This window comes from Osmerus mordax, chromosome 11 (assembly GCF_038355195.1).
Source record: "Osmerus mordax isolate fOsmMor3 chromosome 11, fOsmMor3.pri, whole genome shotgun sequence".
Lineage (NCBI taxonomy): Eukaryota > Metazoa > Chordata > Actinopteri > Osmeriformes > Osmeridae > Osmerus > Osmerus mordax.
In genome coordinates this window covers 16,564,517-16,580,823 of record NC_090060.1, presented here as the reverse complement: position 1 = coordinate 16,580,823, position 16,307 = coordinate 16,564,517, and the positions used below count along the sequence as shown (strand labels likewise).

At 49.1% G+C, this 16,307-nt stretch overlaps 2 protein-coding genes across 2 annotated transcripts; one reads left to right on the top strand and one right to left on the bottom strand.

Moving 5' to 3' along the window:
• Positions 1–740: 740 nt before the first annotated feature.
• On the top strand, positions 741–5,546 carry kcnab1a (potassium voltage-gated channel subfamily A regulatory beta subunit 1a; the record flags this gene model as incomplete). The annotated part of the gene is given in 7 exon segments (XM_067247006.1): positions 741–826; positions 1,891–1,974; positions 1,976–2,012; positions 2,447–2,541; positions 2,883–3,003; positions 3,470–3,558; positions 3,840–5,546. Coding segments are annotated over 7 exon segments (602 nt in total), but the record flags the coding sequence as incomplete, so codon positions are not given.
• A 986-nt stretch (positions 5,547–6,532) lies between these two features.
• ssr3 (signal sequence receptor, gamma) lies at positions 6,533–8,947 on the bottom strand. The gene is made up of 5 exons (XM_067245989.1): positions 8,765–8,947; positions 8,176–8,302; positions 7,793–7,891; positions 7,119–7,250; positions 6,533–6,902 (listed from the first exon to the last, which is right to left on the bottom strand). Exons 1-5 carry the CDS (start codon positions 8,895–8,897, stop codon positions 6,836–6,838), a joined length of 558 nt encoding a protein of 185 aa, XP_067102090.1. The 5' UTR covers positions 8,898–8,947; the 3' UTR covers positions 6,533–6,835.
• Between the last annotated feature and the right edge of the window lie 7,360 nt (positions 8,948–16,307).

The window sequence follows — 16,307 nt, the reverse complement described above, 5'->3', positions numbered from 1 at the left end:
ACAGGCAGATACAAGCTTTCTTTGGGAGCGTAATTAGCGCACATGCAGGCGTTTAAGATGATGACCTCATTATTAATTCACCGGTTTGAATGGGATCTGAGTGGCTTAGCGCATTAGCCTGTTGCTTATCAGCGAAGCATTAGACATGGGCCAGTGGGATAGGAGAGATAGTGAGAGGCTGGTTGGTTAGACAGGTGTTACATAACCTTGTGACTGAAACACAAATCATCTCTCCGTGACGTGAGTCTTAATTCATGTTAAATCAAGCCGGGAGGAGATTACAGTTTCCTTAATTATTCCTTATCAATCATAATCTGTCTCTAACCCTGTGTGTTTGCTCTTCCTCCACTGTTGTTCTCAGTATTAATCTCCCACCCACATCCTGTCTTCCCCCAGTATCCATCTTCATTCTCTCTGTCCGCACCATCAGATTTGGCCTTGGTGTATCGTGTGTGTGTGTGTGTGTGTGTGTGTGTGTGTGTGTGGGTGTGGGTGTGGGTGTGAGGTAGGGATACTTATATTTCTTTAACTTAAACTTGTATTTCTTTTCGGATCACCTTGACAACACCTCCTGCCAGCATTCAGCTTTTATTGCCAGCTGATCAAACTGATTTCTTTCTTTGACTACGCCTACCCTTTTTCTTCTATGGGAAATGTTCATCGGTGTTTCACGGTCGTTGAATTGATTGGTAGGAAGTTTTCAGTTTCTTACAGTCTTTGGTGTCAATTGTTCTCCTCAGAGATCGTGAGGGCCATGACCTATGTGATCAACCAGGGCATGTCCATGTACTGGGGAACGTCACGCTGGACTGCCATGGAGATCATGGTGAGTAGAACACGTTCTGTGTGGGGACCATGGCGATGACGTGGCTCCAACTGTGAACTCTGCAGATGGAACTTCTGTCCTTGAGAAAGCGAGGGTGAGATAAAGAAAGGAGAGAGGGGAAAAGAATGAAAAGGAGAACCGTAGAGTAATGGTTTTGATTGGTTGTCACCTCTACATTCTCTCCTCTCCCTCAGAATCCACCTCTCTCTCTCTCTCTCTCAGATCTGGGTGAGATAGCATTGCAGTACACAAGCCCCGAAGAAAGCACTGTAATTTATATAGCATCAATAATGTATGGGTATAAACAGGTTTTCCTCTGGTCGCATGACAGCAGAGACACACAAACTCCCCCCCCCCCCACACACACACACACACACTCAAACACCCACACCCAGACACACGTACACAGACTCACACACACACTCAAACACCCACACCCAGACACACGTACACAGACACACACACACACACACACACTCAAACACCCACACCCAGACACACGTACACAGACACACACACACACACACACTCAAACACCCACACCCAGACACACGTACACAGACACACACAGGCCCAGGAAAACATGGCAGGGATACAGAGAGGGAACACTGTAATTTGTAACTTGAGTGAAAGCAGCCACATCATTGTGTGTAACTGCAAATAGCTTCCCCCCGCCCTCTTTAACCTGCTGTTCTTTCACTGACATGTTCCACTGCAGGGGCACTGTGAGAGATAAGCATATGTTAATGTGTGTGTGTACTGCTGAGTGTCGAAGGACATATGGAAATAAAGATAAGGCCTGTGTGTACATTCAGATAAGCTTGATCGTGGTGTGGAATATTGATAACGATTAAGTTATACACGTCTCTCATTCTCATGGGCCAGTTAAAACAATTACTGTCAAAAATGTCCCCCCCCCTCTCTCTCTCTCTCTCTCTCTCTCTCTCTCTCTCTCTCCCCCCCTCTCTCCCTCTCCTCTCTCTCCCTCCCCCCCTCTCTCTCTCTCCCTCCTCCTCTCTCCCTCCCCCCTCCCCCCTCTCTCCCTCTCCCCCCTCTCTCCTCAGGAGGCCTACTCTGTTGCCAGGCAGTTTAACCTGATCCCTCCAGTATGCGAGCAGGCCGAGTATCATCTCTTCCAGAGAGAGAAGGGTGGAGGTGCAGCTACCTGAACTCTACCACAAGATAGGCAGGTGTCAATTCCAGTCTCCCCCTCCAGTCCCCCCTCCAGTCCCCCCCTGCCTGCACCCCCCCCCTCCAGTCTCCCCCTCCAGTCCCCCCTGCCTGCACCCCCCTGCCTGCACCCCCCCCCTCCAGTCTCCCCCCTCCAGTCCCCCCCTCCAGTCCCCCCCTGCCTGCACCCCCCCTCCAGTCCCCCCTCCAGTCCCCCCCTGCCTGCACCCCCCCTCCAGTCCCCCCCCTCCAGTCTCCCCCTGCCTGCACCCCCCCCCATCCCCCAGTGTAGCGACTGCATTGATTGAAATCGTACTTTTCATGCTGTCTCTCTCTTCGCTCTCCTCCCTCTTCAAACGTTCTCGCGTTCACCTTCCTTTCATCTTCTCCCTCTCTCGCTCTGACCCATTGGCCTTATCTCCACCCTCTCTCTGGTCTCCATGGTGACAGGTGTGGGGGCGATGACCTGGTCTCCACTGGCGTGTGGAATCATCACCGGGAAGTACGAGAATGGTATCCCAGAGTCCTCCAGGGCCTCCATGAAGGTAAATCTTCACACAATCCCACACACTCTCACACTCTCACACACATAACATGTCTCAAATCTTCAATGGCAGAACCACTTTGTTCCTTCTCTCTCTCTCTGTCTCTCCCTGCTCCATCTCTCCATCTCTCCCTGCTCTCGCCCTCTCTGTCTCTCCTTGCTCCATCCCTCCATCTTTCCCTGCTCTCGCCCTCTCTGTCTCTCCTTGCTCCATCCCTCCATCTTTCCCTGCTCTCCCCCTCTCGGTCTCTCCCTGCTCCATCCCTCCATCTCTCTCCCTCTCTGTCTCTCTCTGTCTCTCTCTGTCTCTCTGTCTCTCTCTCTCCCTCTCTCTCCCTGCAGTCCTACCAGTGGTTAAAGGAGAAGATAGTGAGTGAGGACGGCAGGAAACAGCAGGCTAAACTGAAGGAGCTGACTCACATTGCAGAGAAGTTAAGCTGCACCCTACCTCAACTGGCCGTGGGTAAGGCACACAACCCCACACACACACTTGCTGTCACACACACACACACACACACCCTCACATGCCATGATGATAGTGCGCCCTCTTGTGGACACTCACTACAAATGTTTCAGTTCAGTCTCATCAGTCACGGTTCAGGCTTCCTGCATCCAGAGCAGTGTGGTCCTGGGGGCCTCAGGGTGCCTGCATCCAGAGCAGTGTGGTCCTGGGGGCCTCAGGGTGCCTGCATCCAGAGCAGTGTGGTCCTGGGGGCCTCAGGGTGCCTGCATCCAGAGCAGTGTGGTCCTGGGGGCCTCAGGGTGCCTGCATCCAGAGCAGTGTGGTCCTGGGGGCCTCAGGGTGCCTGCATCCAGAGCAGTGTGGTCCTGGGGGCCTCAGGGTGCCTGCATCCAGAGCAGTGTGGTCCTGGGGGCCTCAGGGTGCTGGCAGCACTGACCCCACCCTCCTGTGTGCTCTCCCTCCCCAGCCTGGTGTCTGAGGAACGAGGGGGTGAGCTCCGTCCTTCTGGGAACTTCCAACCCCGAGCAGCTCACAGAGAACCTGGGGGCCATTCAGGTGATACCCCCCCACACACATACACACACATTACTGCACACACATACACACACACATACTGCACACACACACACACATTACTGCGCACACACACACTTTCCCTTTTTTGTTTACTTTTCTCTCTGGTTCTCTGTCTCTCCTCAGTTCTTCCACTCTCTCTCCTTCTCTCTTTATCTCTCTCTTCCCCCCCTCTTTCTCTTTCTTTATCTCTCTTTCCCCCCTCTCTCTCTTCCTCTTGCTTTATCTCTCTCTCACTCTCTCTGCTCTCCCGTTCTCCACAGGTGCTTCCTAAAATGACTTCTCACGTGGTGTCAGACATTGACCACATACTGGGCAACCGGCCATACAGTAAGAAGGACTACCGCTCCTAGACCACCAGGACGCCCAGCGGCTGTGAACCCCTGGTCCCTCAGTCTTCCTCAGCCTGTGTCCAGGGGCCCAGCTCAGCCCAGCTCGCTCATGTCTAGCCTAGCCAACCCAGGTCATCCAAGCCCAGTCCAGTTTGGTGCTGTCCAGTCCAGATCAGCTCAATGTCTCCTTCAGCATCGTCCAGTTCAGTTCAGACGTATCCAGACCAGCACACGCTGCTCAGCTGAAACCAGTCTAACTGCAGCCTAACTAACGTGGATCATCCATAACCAGTACGGTACAGTCTGGTTTAGCTAACTCCAACACGACCCAACTAAACCCAGCTATGCCTATCCAGACGCCGCCCGATCTAATCCAAGTCAATTCAGCTAAACGGAGCCCAGTTTGGTCCAGGTTGGTTTCCCTCCAGACAGGCTGGGACGTCAACACGTCGTGACATCACCCATGCATGTCTCCTTCTCTACTCTGCCCCGTTTCTCTAGATGAGTAGATTATAGATCAACTACTCCAAAGGTGTAGGAATGACAACACTATATTCTAAGCTTCTAACTACAGTGCTTTTCTAACAAACTCCTCTCCAGTAAATCTAACGCCAAGGGGCTCTTGGATAAGTGTAAAACCGTAGGACATTATGTCTCCGTGTGTCTCCGTGTGTGTGCGGGGGAGGGGGGAGGGGAGCATGTCGCACCCCCCTCTGGTTTTAAAGAAGAACCGCATCCTTGCTTCAATAGAACTGTGTGAAAATCAACCTTAGAAAACAGGCCAAGTTCTTCACCCTCATCTTGCATCCAATCAGGAGACACCTGCCTCTTCCTTTGCCTGTGAATTAATCCCGCCTTCTCGATCGCTAACGTGAGTCTGTGTAACTTACAGACAGACCAGTTCTAACTGCTAGTGTTGCTTGTCCCCAGGCTAGACAACGACAGAAGAGATCTGAAAGAGAAAAAAAAATACTATTCTTCAAACATACATGTTTCTGTTCTTTTTAGGTAAATGTATGTTTTTCAGGCGTGTATGTACAGTCAATTTGGTCAAGCAAACCGTGTAACATAATCAAAAACGACCTCAAGCCTCTTTTCTCTCTGATGAAGAATACATGATATATGATTACTATATAAATAGGACTTTGCTATAAATACTGTATATAGCGTTTAGTTGTGTTCTCCTCAGTAGCAGAAAGCATTTGTTTGGTTCTGTCTCTTCCACCTATCGGTCTCCTCCAGACCTGAAGTCATCCACACGTTCACTGAGAGGACTGGTTCTGAAACTCAGGAGAAAGTTGACATCATCTGTGTTCATGTTGGAACCAGCCTCCATCCTGCAGAGTGCCTTGAGCCCTGCTGTCAGGACCCAGGGGCGGCTGCATTCCATTCCGGAACGTTGCGTCCTCATACCTCCTTCGCAAAGGTGAAAAAAAAAGGTTGGAAGTTGTTGCTTGGGCCAGGTTTCACCTCTCACAACTCAGTCTGAGGCATGAAGGGTGAAGGAGCAGAACTGTCTGAACTGAGGAGACGACATCCCTGGAGTGAGGATGTGGCCTGCCTGGGTCCTACAGCATCATACTGTGTGGCAACGGCTTTGTTCCATTCTTGGAGTCAGGTGGCTGAGTGGTGAGGGAGTCGGACTAGTAATCCGAAGGTTGCCAGTTCGATTCCCGGTCATGCCAACTGACGTTGTGTCCTTGGGCAAGGCACTTCACCCTACTTGCCTCGGGGGAATGTCCCTGTACTTACTGTAAGTCGCTCTGGATAAGAGCGTCTGCTAAATGACTACATGTAAATTTCTGTCACTAAACCCTTTCTATTACATTTTCCACCAGCTGGATGGAAGCAAGGAATTCGTTCACTTCATCCAGACCTCCAAGGTCCCATTATTAAGAAATGGGATGGAAGTTGATGTAAGGCAACAAAAATTGTAATGGAACAGGGCCGCCTGCTTTTGCTATCTGAACTTCGCCTGTTCTTCTGACAATACATTTGTCAGAGGAAAATACTGGTTATATGTATTCTACTAAATACCATTAGTTTGTCTGGTTTTGTACAGCATGTAAAGTTGTAGATGGAAGAGAAACATTTATTAACTTATTGATTTAATTTGCGGTTTTGAATTGATACCTCCATGTAGCTGTCTGTCTGGTTACTTTCTTAATCTGAAAACCTTGACCTGTGTATATAGCTTATATATATATATGAAAATCTGAAAACCGTATATATATATATACGGTTTTCAGATTCTATATATAATAGAGCTTGATTAAATAAACACAGAATGCCAACGAAACAAGCCTATTTCTGTCTCAGGTGATTTGGTTGTCTCATTTGTGACGATGGTGCACTACAGAAAAGGGCAGGGCGCAAGATAGACTCGTTAACATTTGGATTTTAGTGTGTATGTAATGAGGGAGATTAAACCCCATGTCTCTCAGGTGAAAGGCCAACCACAAACACAAAAGCACAAAGTCGTTGTTTCAGTGTGTAGGTGACGGTCTCTACATCTTGAGATCCAAGCTCCTCTTATAGTCCTTCAACTGCACGCGATCCCTTGCTAGGCTAGCAGAGGTAGTGAAAATCTGCATCTGTAAAGTTATGAAGGCACACAAGCACAGTTCAGATCCGGACACTTTTATTAGCATACAAAAAAAAAGAAAAAGAAAAAAAGGGACAGACCTGAAACGACCTCCAGACGCTTGGTCATGAATTCCATGAAAGCTCACATCTGAAACAGCCATTTATTTTTGACCCCCCACTACCCCATTACAACCATCATCCCCACATCCATTACAAAACACATGAACCCTTAACTTTAACCAACCAACCACCCCCCACAACCTCCATCCTCCCAGCCAACTACGGCTTGTCCCCTTATCTTCAGTCGTTTTTTTAATTTGTTCACTTATTCCGTTCCTCCTTTACTTGGATCCAGTAGACAGCAGGGCAATGAGGCCAGAGGAGGCACTGATGGACAGGATGTAGTTACTGGAGAGGAAAGGGTTAAGGAACAATCACAAACGCCTGATCTGAACAAAAACATGTTGACAGTCTGAATGACAGCCAGCAGCAAAATGTTGAACAGCAATGCATTGGCTTGGAACATTCTAGAGTTGGAGAGGCTGGAGTGTCAGTGTCAGCTCTCTGAGTAAACATGGCGCCTGTCTGAGGCTCTCCTCAGTCGCCGTGGAGACGTAAGGATACACAGTGGGGTTGAAGTTCCTGAGCAGGAAGAAGGAGGCAATGATGACCAGGACCAGGAAAAGGGTGTTGTTGTAGAAGATGGAGAAGGTGGTGGCCTCATAGTCTGCTACCTCGTTCTTCTTCCACAGGATCCTGACACGAAGAAGACATTGGGTAAGTGTAAAGGAACAATCCGGAAAACACACGCCTGTGCACTTTGGGATGTACAACTATAGTCATATTTCACAGACTTACATTTACATTTAGTCATTAAGCAGACGCTCTTATCCAGAGCGACTTACAGTAAGTACAGGGACATTCCCCCCCGAGGCAAGTAGGGTGAAGTGCCTTGCCCAAGGACACTGTCATTTTTCACAGCCGGGAATCGAACCGGTAACCTTCTGATTACTAGCCCGAATCCCTAACCGCTCAGCCACCTGACCCCCCCTGTATTGTATCATTACGATACAATACAGGGGGGGTTTTCCCCTGCAACCTCATAATTGTCCTTCAAACGCTATATACGTCTGCCCTTCCCACACTACATTCTCTACAATAATAATTGATACAAGGGTTTCTTTAAGATCAGTGTGAGTTCTGCATCTTTGCATTCATATCTATGATGTAATCACTCATCTCGACAGTCTGAGAAGACTGGAGGATCTCTCAACCAATCACAAAACAGTTTGACCCACCGCTCGTCCTTCTCCTTGCGGGACATCTTGCGATTGTCGGCCTCGGACAACTTCCTGGTTACCTCCTTGGAGACGGCGTCTTCCCGCTTCTGAGCCACTCTGAAAGAGGAGAGAGAGAAGACCATCCTTAATTTTAGCACCGAAAGCACTTAACTGGAACACATCTTTCTAATGTGATTTTAATCAATCCACCATGCGTGATGTGGAGATACCATTAGGTAAGCACATGATAGATGTTGCTGTTTTTGTTACCAAAAACAATACTTTGCAACTTGGAGATCACATTCTAGAGAAAGGTCTCTTGTCTTGACACACAAGTCACAGATAACACGTACACACAAAGGTCACAGTTCAACATGGAAGCGTGTTGCGTTTTTGCTTACTTGTGCTTGAGGACGAATTTGACGTTCTTGTAGGCGAAGGCCACCAAGTAAGTGCTGACGAGGGTCATAACTCCGTAGAGGACCGCGGACTGGACCAGGTCCATGTGCCAGATCCTCCAGAACAGCCCTAGTTATCCACAGCCACACCAGACGTCAAACACCTACTATGCAGCCGTAGACGAGTAATGGCTCTTAACATGTCAACAAGGTAAACATAGAATACTACTACACAATACATAGATGCATGAAGCCGTGCTATTTATATAGTTCAGGAACGATTTGACAGCTTGAAGGTGTCCTACCCAGCTAGCTTTCTAGATAGGTTTTGGCTTATGTTTATCTGGGTAAAATGGAGTTTTCAGTAAATTAGTTAGCTCTAGCTAGAGCAAAGTGAACTTGTAGATAGCTAATGTTCTTAACTTAAAAACACACGGTCTCGATATCATAATGGTCAAGTTGTCCAGCAAGCTACGTGGCTATAGTTAGCCAGCTAACAGGCATAGCATCCGATGCACTGTAAATGGATTCGACCGAGCTAGCTCGCACTCAAGCTACTTAGCTAGCATTAGCTGCCTATCTAGATACTTACAAATGGGAATCGCTGAGACGATGAGTGCATTCCCGTAAAAAAGCGCGGTGGACTTGGCAGAAAGATTTCTGCTAAAGTCCTGAAGCAGAAGATCTTCCTCGGATTGCTGTTTGTTGCTGCCTTTGGGTGCCATGGCTCGTAGATGACCGGTAGTCTCGAGCTCTACGCTGAAAGAAGACTGACACGTAGGTGCACAGAGGGTTTGAAAAAGCTTACGACGCGTCAGCACAAACACGGAAGTCGACCGTGATTGCACGGAAGTTGTCACGATGGGATTCCGCTTCGTTGATCGCCTTGCAATTACACTTCAAGTCCACCAGGGGACGATCTTCACCCATTAATTATTACAGTATGGTGTTACTGTAATTGATTCTCTTCAGGAAAGACTTAATTCGCTTAATTCAAAGCATTGGCAAACCAGAAACATCAGGAAGTGCACGTTACCCTTGTTGTCTTGTGCTGCAGACGACATATTGAAATTGCACAGAAACCGGTTGAACTCCTATCAGACATACTTTGACTTGCACAATAAAGTAAATTAAGTACACAGAAAGAATGGACATATTGCTACACGATCCACAAAAAGCAGACTTCAAGGTTTTGTAAATAAACATCCGCAACAGACCAGAATGATGAGTGTGTGTGTGTGTGTGTGCGTGCGTGTAATCTTGTACTCCTGCCTGCGTGTAATGTGTGTGCAACCTTACACCCCCATGCGTGTGGGGCACAGTGCATGTCCAGTCACTGCATGCCTGCCTGTTGGGGTTAGACTAAAACAAGACAGACCAAAAGACCTGAAGCCTCTAGCATATGCTTAACTCCCTGCCAGGCATATGTTAGTGTGTGTGTGTGTGTGTGTGTGTGTTTGTGTGTGTGTGTGAGAATGCAACGGAGATAGGCAGACTTGCGTGATGTTTCCTTCTATCAGAGCGAGCTCAAGGATTAAACATGCACTTCAGGGGTGCAGAAAAGTACAAAGAGAGAGGACACAAAGGGTGAGAGAGAGAGAGAGAGAGAGAGAGAGAGAGAGAGAGAGAGAGAGAGAGAGAAGAGAGAGAGAGAGAGAGAGAGAGAGAGAGAGAGAGAGAGAGAGAGAGAGAGAGAGAGAGAGAGAGAGAGAGAGAGAGAGAGAGAGAGAGAGAGAGAGAATGCCACAAGGCCTGCCAAGAGAATGCCATGCAAGGTTGTTGTCGTCCCCCCCCTCCTTGGTGTGTCAGCTTAGTTCAACCCTGGTGACATCATAGCCATCACTCACAAAATCACTACAGGGCAGACAGACACACACACGGATTTCAGCAACATGAAATGATCCGAAGTGAAAGATGCAGTGCCAGTAAGCTGTATCACACACACACACGCACACACACACGCAGGCACGCACACACACAGTTTAGGCTCCTTGTTCCAACCTGGGGATGAACTCTGGTAAATCACCTTCCACAATGACAATTTCCATATCAGTTATCCGCTCTTTCTATCTAAATTTTTCTCCTCCATGTCCCCCAGCCTGATAGTGTTGCTGCAGCCAGATCGCTCGGCAGCAAAACACGACATACACAGTCAGACACCCAGACAGCCAGTCACACGCACATACGTGCTCTCTCTATCTCCATCTCGCACATTAAAGATGAAAGAGGCTGCGTGTACACAGTGCAATCCATGGGTAAGTCGTTTGGCTGTCTGACTGATGATCCTCACTGTCTGCTGTGGAGAGAGAGAGAGAGAGAGAGGGAGGGAGGGGAGGGAGAGAGGGAGAGAGGGAGAGAGGGAGAGAGGGAGAGAGGGAGGAGGAGAGAGAGAGGGAGAGGGAGAGAGAGAGAGAGACAGAGAGAGAGAGAGAGAGAGAGAGAAAGAGAGAGAGAGAGAGAGAGAGAGAGAGAGAGAGAGAGAGAGAGAGAGAGAGAGAGAATGAGAGAGAATGAGAGAGAGAGATGTGGAATCCGAGGGAAAGAAACAAAGAATAAAAAGGTAGGACATCCAATCAAACCCATTACTCTACTGTTCTACCGTGGGGGTAGAAGGATGTAGAGTGTGTGGGAGGGGCAACAAGTAGATTGTTAGGAAGGAAGGGGGGGGGGGAGCCCTAACCCAAAGGCACCTGCGTGATGACACCTAGGGTGTCGTCCTGGCGTGCCAGGACCAGACGTCACGGCTCCTGTTGTCCCTCTGTTCCTCCACACGAGGCCCTGGCTTTCCTGCAGACGCCGCCCACAGGACCTCACGGCCTCGCCCCCCTCTTCCGGCCACACCCGCAGGACCTCAGGGCCTCCCCCCCCTCTTCCGGCCGCCCGCAGGACCTCACGGCCTCGCCCCCCCTCTTCCGGCCACCCGCAGGACCTCAGGGCCTCCCCCCCCCTCTTCCGGCCGCCCGCAGGACCTCACGGCCTCGCCCCCCTCTTCCGGCCACCCGCAGGACCTCAGGGCCTCCCCCCCCCTCTTCCGGCCGCCCGCAGGACCTCACGGCCTCGCCCCCCCTCTTCCGGCCGCCCGCAGGACCTCACGGCCTCGCCCCCCTCTTCCGTCCGCCCTCAGGACCTCACGGCCTCGCCCCCTCTTCCGGCCGCCCACAGGACCTCACGGCCTCGCCCCCCTCTTCCGTCCCTTCACATTCTGTCTCTTTCTCACTCTTTTTTTTTTAATCATTCGGCTCAAAGGAAGAGTGGTGATGTGAGTCGCAGTGTGGAAGGAAGAAGAGGGAAAGAAGAATGGAGAAGAAGAGAAGAGAGGAGAAGGGAGGAGAGGAGAGGAGGGAGGAGAGGAGAGGAGGAGAAGGGAGGAGAAGGGAGAAGAGGAGAGAAGGAAGGAGAAGATAGAAGGGAGGAGACGATAGGAAAAGAGAGGAAGAGAGGTGGAGAAGGGAGGAGAAGGCAGTGAAATCATCTTCTTTCAAAGGAACCTACACGTGTTTACACTTTCAGAACAGATTTGCAGTAAATAGTTTCTTTTCTGTGGTTGAGTGTGTGTGTGTGTGTGTGTGTTAGACTGTGTATGTCTGTAACTGTAGGTGTATGTGTGAGTTAGTGCCAGAGATTAATATTATAATAGCAATCGTAATTTTAAAAAGTTTACAGTATCTCAATTTGTATCTCACTTCCTCTCTCTCTGACTTTCCCATTCGGTAAGATGTTTAATTTCAAATACTGATGGAACTTAACTTGTCACGGAAAGTTTTCCAAATAAAGACACACTTGAGAGAGTTTAAGCTCTTCATACCAGTGACTTAGTGGCTTTGTGTGTGTGTGTGTGTGTGTGTGTGTGTGTGTGCATGTGTTTAGCCACTGGGCAGAGACATAAGGGCCACTGGGCTGCCAGCTCCAGTCTCAGAGCTTGAGAAACTAAACAGAAGATGTTGACATTTTGGCAGCGAAGGGAGTCTTACTGCTTTATCTGCATCTCAAAGGTCACTGTGTGTTTTGGAGCATCAAGAGTGTTTGTGCGTGCACGCATGTGTGTGTGCGTGTGTGTGTGCGTGTGTGTGCACGGTGGGGTGAGTCCGGCCCTGTGCAAGTGTGTGCCTTTGTATGTGTCTCAATGTGTCTTTGTGTGTTTTTCATTAAGTGTTTGTGTCCTGTCTGTTCAAAAGGATCAACATTTATTCATTTCATTCATTTAGCAGACGCTCTTATCCAGAGTGACTTACAGTTAGTACAAGGACATCCCCCCATCAACAGAGGTGCTGTGGCCGTGGTGCCACAAACAAGCTCAGCAAGAACGCAACACTCCAGCACAGCTCTGCCTGAGAGAGAGAGACAAGGGAGAGTGGCCGGCTACAGGTCAGGTCTTACTAGGAACAAACAGGGGCAGGTACTTAACTGAAGTACTTCTGAACGGGAAGGAAGGAGTGCAGTGTTGTGGCGTTGGGTGTGAGAGCAGACTTTGCGTGTGTGTGTTTTGTGTGTGTGGGGGTTTTGTGTGTGGGTGTGTGTTGTTTCTACATAATGCGTTTCTGTCTTCCAGGCCACGTTGACCTTGCGTTTCTGGCCAGATACTAATCATGTGGTCTGAACAGCTGTGCTTCATACATTCAATTTTATTGCCTCCCATATGTGTGTGTGTCTGTGGGTGTGTGTGGGTGTGCGTGTGTGGGTGTGCGTGTGTGTGCGTGTGTGTGCGTGGGTCTGTGTGGATGTGGGTGGGTGTGTTTGTGCATGTCTACATGCTTTTGTAAGTGCATATGTTTCTGTGCCTTTGTGTGTGTGTGCCTTTGAGGGGGTTTGTGGTTGTGTGTGTGTAAGTGTGCGTGTGCACATTTCTGCGTGTCTGTGTAAGGGAGTATATATTTGTTCCTGCGTGTGTGTGCGTGTGTGTTTCTGAGAAACACCATCTGGAAAGCAGGGCGCGTCAGATGGAGAGCTTGGAAAACATATGGAACATAATAGGAATTCTTGCTTCCATGTATGTCTGACCTGGCACACATTTAACCCGGGCTACAGGGAGGGCTGCCTTGGGTGCTAGTCTATCTCTGGGCCTTGGTGCCTATCTGTCCCCGCTCCAGACAACAGCCGAGGCTTTAGCTCACACGTCTAACACATTCTCTCACCTCTTGCATCTGTCTGTCAGTCCGTTGGTCAACGGCGATTGTCTCATGGGCTCTATTTTTAGGTTTAAGCGTTAAATCAACACATTTTCCGTTTCTTCGTTTTGCACTTATCTGTGTAGCACAGTAACCTCTCATTACGACCGGTGTCAACAGTCTAACAGGAAATCTGATTTGGAAGAGAATACCCACATCCTCAATGGACATCACTCCGCTGGTTGTCAACGATGCAGAACGACCCAACCGAGAGCCCAGAGATGACTCTCTTCTGAGTCAGGTCTCATGACTGGATGACTGACTCACCTCTGCCTCAGCCACTCCCGTTAGTGTGGAACTGCATCCTGGAAACACAACCTCGAGAGATGCTGCTGGTCCCTCTGTGTGTGTGTGTGAGTGAGTGTGTGTGTACCTGTGTGTGTGTGTATCTGCGTGTGTTGGTGTGTGTATGAGTGTTTGTGTGTGTGTGACTGTGTCCCGGTCAGAACAGAATTAACGTGCAAGAGATCTGAAGCATTCTGTGCACACAAAAGCCTAACCCTTTTGACATGCACTTTAATGTACGTATATAATGTCTGTGTGTGTGTGTGTTTGACTGCATGTCCATGGGACATATTTGCACTAGGGCTATACGAGTGTCAGTGTGGAATGCCCGCGGTCTAGGATAAGTTAGCAGCTTTATAATGTAAAGCATGTTTGCGTGGGTGTGTGTGAGTGTTGAGTAGGTTTGCGGGCATGTGTGCCTACCACCACTGTAATGTAATATGCTGTATAGGTCCATGTTTGTGTGCTTCATGTCCAATGCCATGCAACAGGATTTCAAAGAATTCTCATCCAAGCGTGTGTGTGTGAGGGCTTTGAAGTGTGTGTCAGCGATGATGGGAGGAAGGCTCGCATGTGCCTTCGTGTAGGAGGAATGGAACGCTATACATGTTAACGCTAGACGCTGACTGCAGGAGAAGAGGAAGCGGAATGGATTTGTGTGTGTGTGTGTGTGCCCCGCATGTGTGCCCCGCATATGACCGATTGCCCTGGTAGAAATGAGTTCTGAAAGCTCTCCAAATCACCTCAGCCCTTCCCCCTTCCTGTTTCAACCCCTGCTGCACGTCAACCTCACACACACACACACACACACACTCAGACACACACACACCCTGCCACGATGCTGTTAGCATGGGAGTGTTGGCGTGGAAACCAGGGGTCTCAGCTCCCCACTGTGACTCTATTCCCTGAGAGGCAGAACTCTCCCTTGGCATGTCTGCATCACAGCTGCCACTCTCTCTCTCTCTCTAACTCACACACACACACACACACACACGAGCACATACACACACGAGCACCCCCACACACAGCACACACACACATGAGCACATACACACACACACACAAGCACATACACACGCACACACCAGCACATACACACGCACAAACAAAACAAGACAAAGACTTTGAGAGTTTGAGACAGTCATGAATACAGAAAGAGAGAGAGAGACAGTCATTAATAGAGAGAGAGACAGTCATTAATACAGAGAGAGAGAGACAGTCATTAATAGAGAGAGAGAGAGACAGTCATTAATACAGAGAGAGAGAGACAGTCATTAATAGAGAGAGAGAGAGACAGTCATTAATACAGAGAGAGAGAGACAGTCATTAATAGAGAGAGAGAGACAGTCATTAATACAGAGAGAGAGAGAGAGAGAGAGAGAGAGAGAGATCGAGACAGACAGAGACACAGAGAGATAGAAAGGCTTCTCGTGCAGCACATTAGTAGGTCAGAGAGCTGCGAGCGTGTGGGATAGACAGCTATCACACCAGCAGGGAGACGCAGAGCCACAGCCTCACTGACACGATTTACAATAGCATCATGGTGAGAACACAGGCTGTTTGTGAGCATGCGAGTGTGTGTGTCCAGATGGTGTCTGTGTGTGCGTGTGGGCACCCATGCTTGTGTGTGCAATTGTAGAAACGAATGTGTTTGCAGGTGTGTGTGTGTATGCATCTATGTGTGTGCGTGTGTTCACCAAGTCACGGACCGTAACGAGAGAACCTCTCAGAGGCAAGTGAAGGAGGGACGGAGAGAAAGGGAAGTAGAGGGGGGTGAAGCGTGTGAAGGAGAGAGAGAGAGAGCATGCAGTGTCCATTAGAGCCCTCTCCTCCGCTCGACTCCTTCAGGATGGGTGGATGAGTGGGTTCCCGGGGCTGTACCGGACATTCCAGGGATGACAACTGGGCTGGTGAAATCCGCCACACACACACGCCACTCACTCATTCTTCCCCACTCACACTCACACACACACACTCACACACTCACACACTCACACACACTCACACACACACACTTCCGTACAGCTGTGCTCCAGATGGGTTAGCCAGAGAATACCTTCTCCCCTCTCAATCTAGGTGCTGTACACTGGCTATCACTGCAGTAGCCAAAAGCACATTTTCCATATTACCACCTCTCGTGTGAGTGTGTATTTGTGTGTGTGTCTGTGTAAGAGAGATGGAGGATGTAACAAAGCCTCACAGCAGACTGGTCCAGATTAACGTTCCGTCTGGTTTACGGGAAGGCTGACAAGAAACAACCCAACAGACTTCAATTACTTTCAAGATGTGTTTGTGTGTGTGTGTGCATGTGTGTGTGTGTGCGCATGTGTGTGTGTCCGTGTGTGCGAGAGCCAGAGACAGAGGCCTCCAAAGCGTTTTCTGAGGATTCTGGGTGCAGTGTTGCAAGGTACCAGTAGGTGGCACTAATCATGTATTCACTCCTTACTGGTGGGATGTCCTGTGACGTCATGGTGAGTAAGGGCAACATCAGTGCTGACTTAGCTTAACCCTGCAAACTCTTTTCTGCCTACATATCTAAAGACAGATTGGCTTCAGTTCCTCCAAACAAGTCAACTTATCTTAAAATAATTACGTTAGTCACCGTTGCCAAATCAGATTTTCTAGTCTATTTTTCCATATATTTCCAGTTCAGAATTAATTTTAATGTCTAAATCTGTGTTCGGA

Excerpts from the sequence above, each read along its gene's own strand:
- ssr3 (XM_067245989.1), bottom strand. The coding sequence starts at position 8,897 with ATGGCACCCAAAGGCAGCAACAAACAGCAATCCGAGGAAGATCTTCTG. Across the intron at positions 8,303-8,764 it reads CGTCTCAGCGATTCCCATTT|GGCTGTTCTGGAGGATCTGG; the intron begins GTAAGTATCTAG and ends GTGGATAACTAG. Across the intron at positions 6,903-7,118 it reads AGGAACTTCAACCCCACTGT|TAACTACATCCTGTCCATCA; the intron begins GTATCCTTACGT and ends TTTCCTCTCCAG.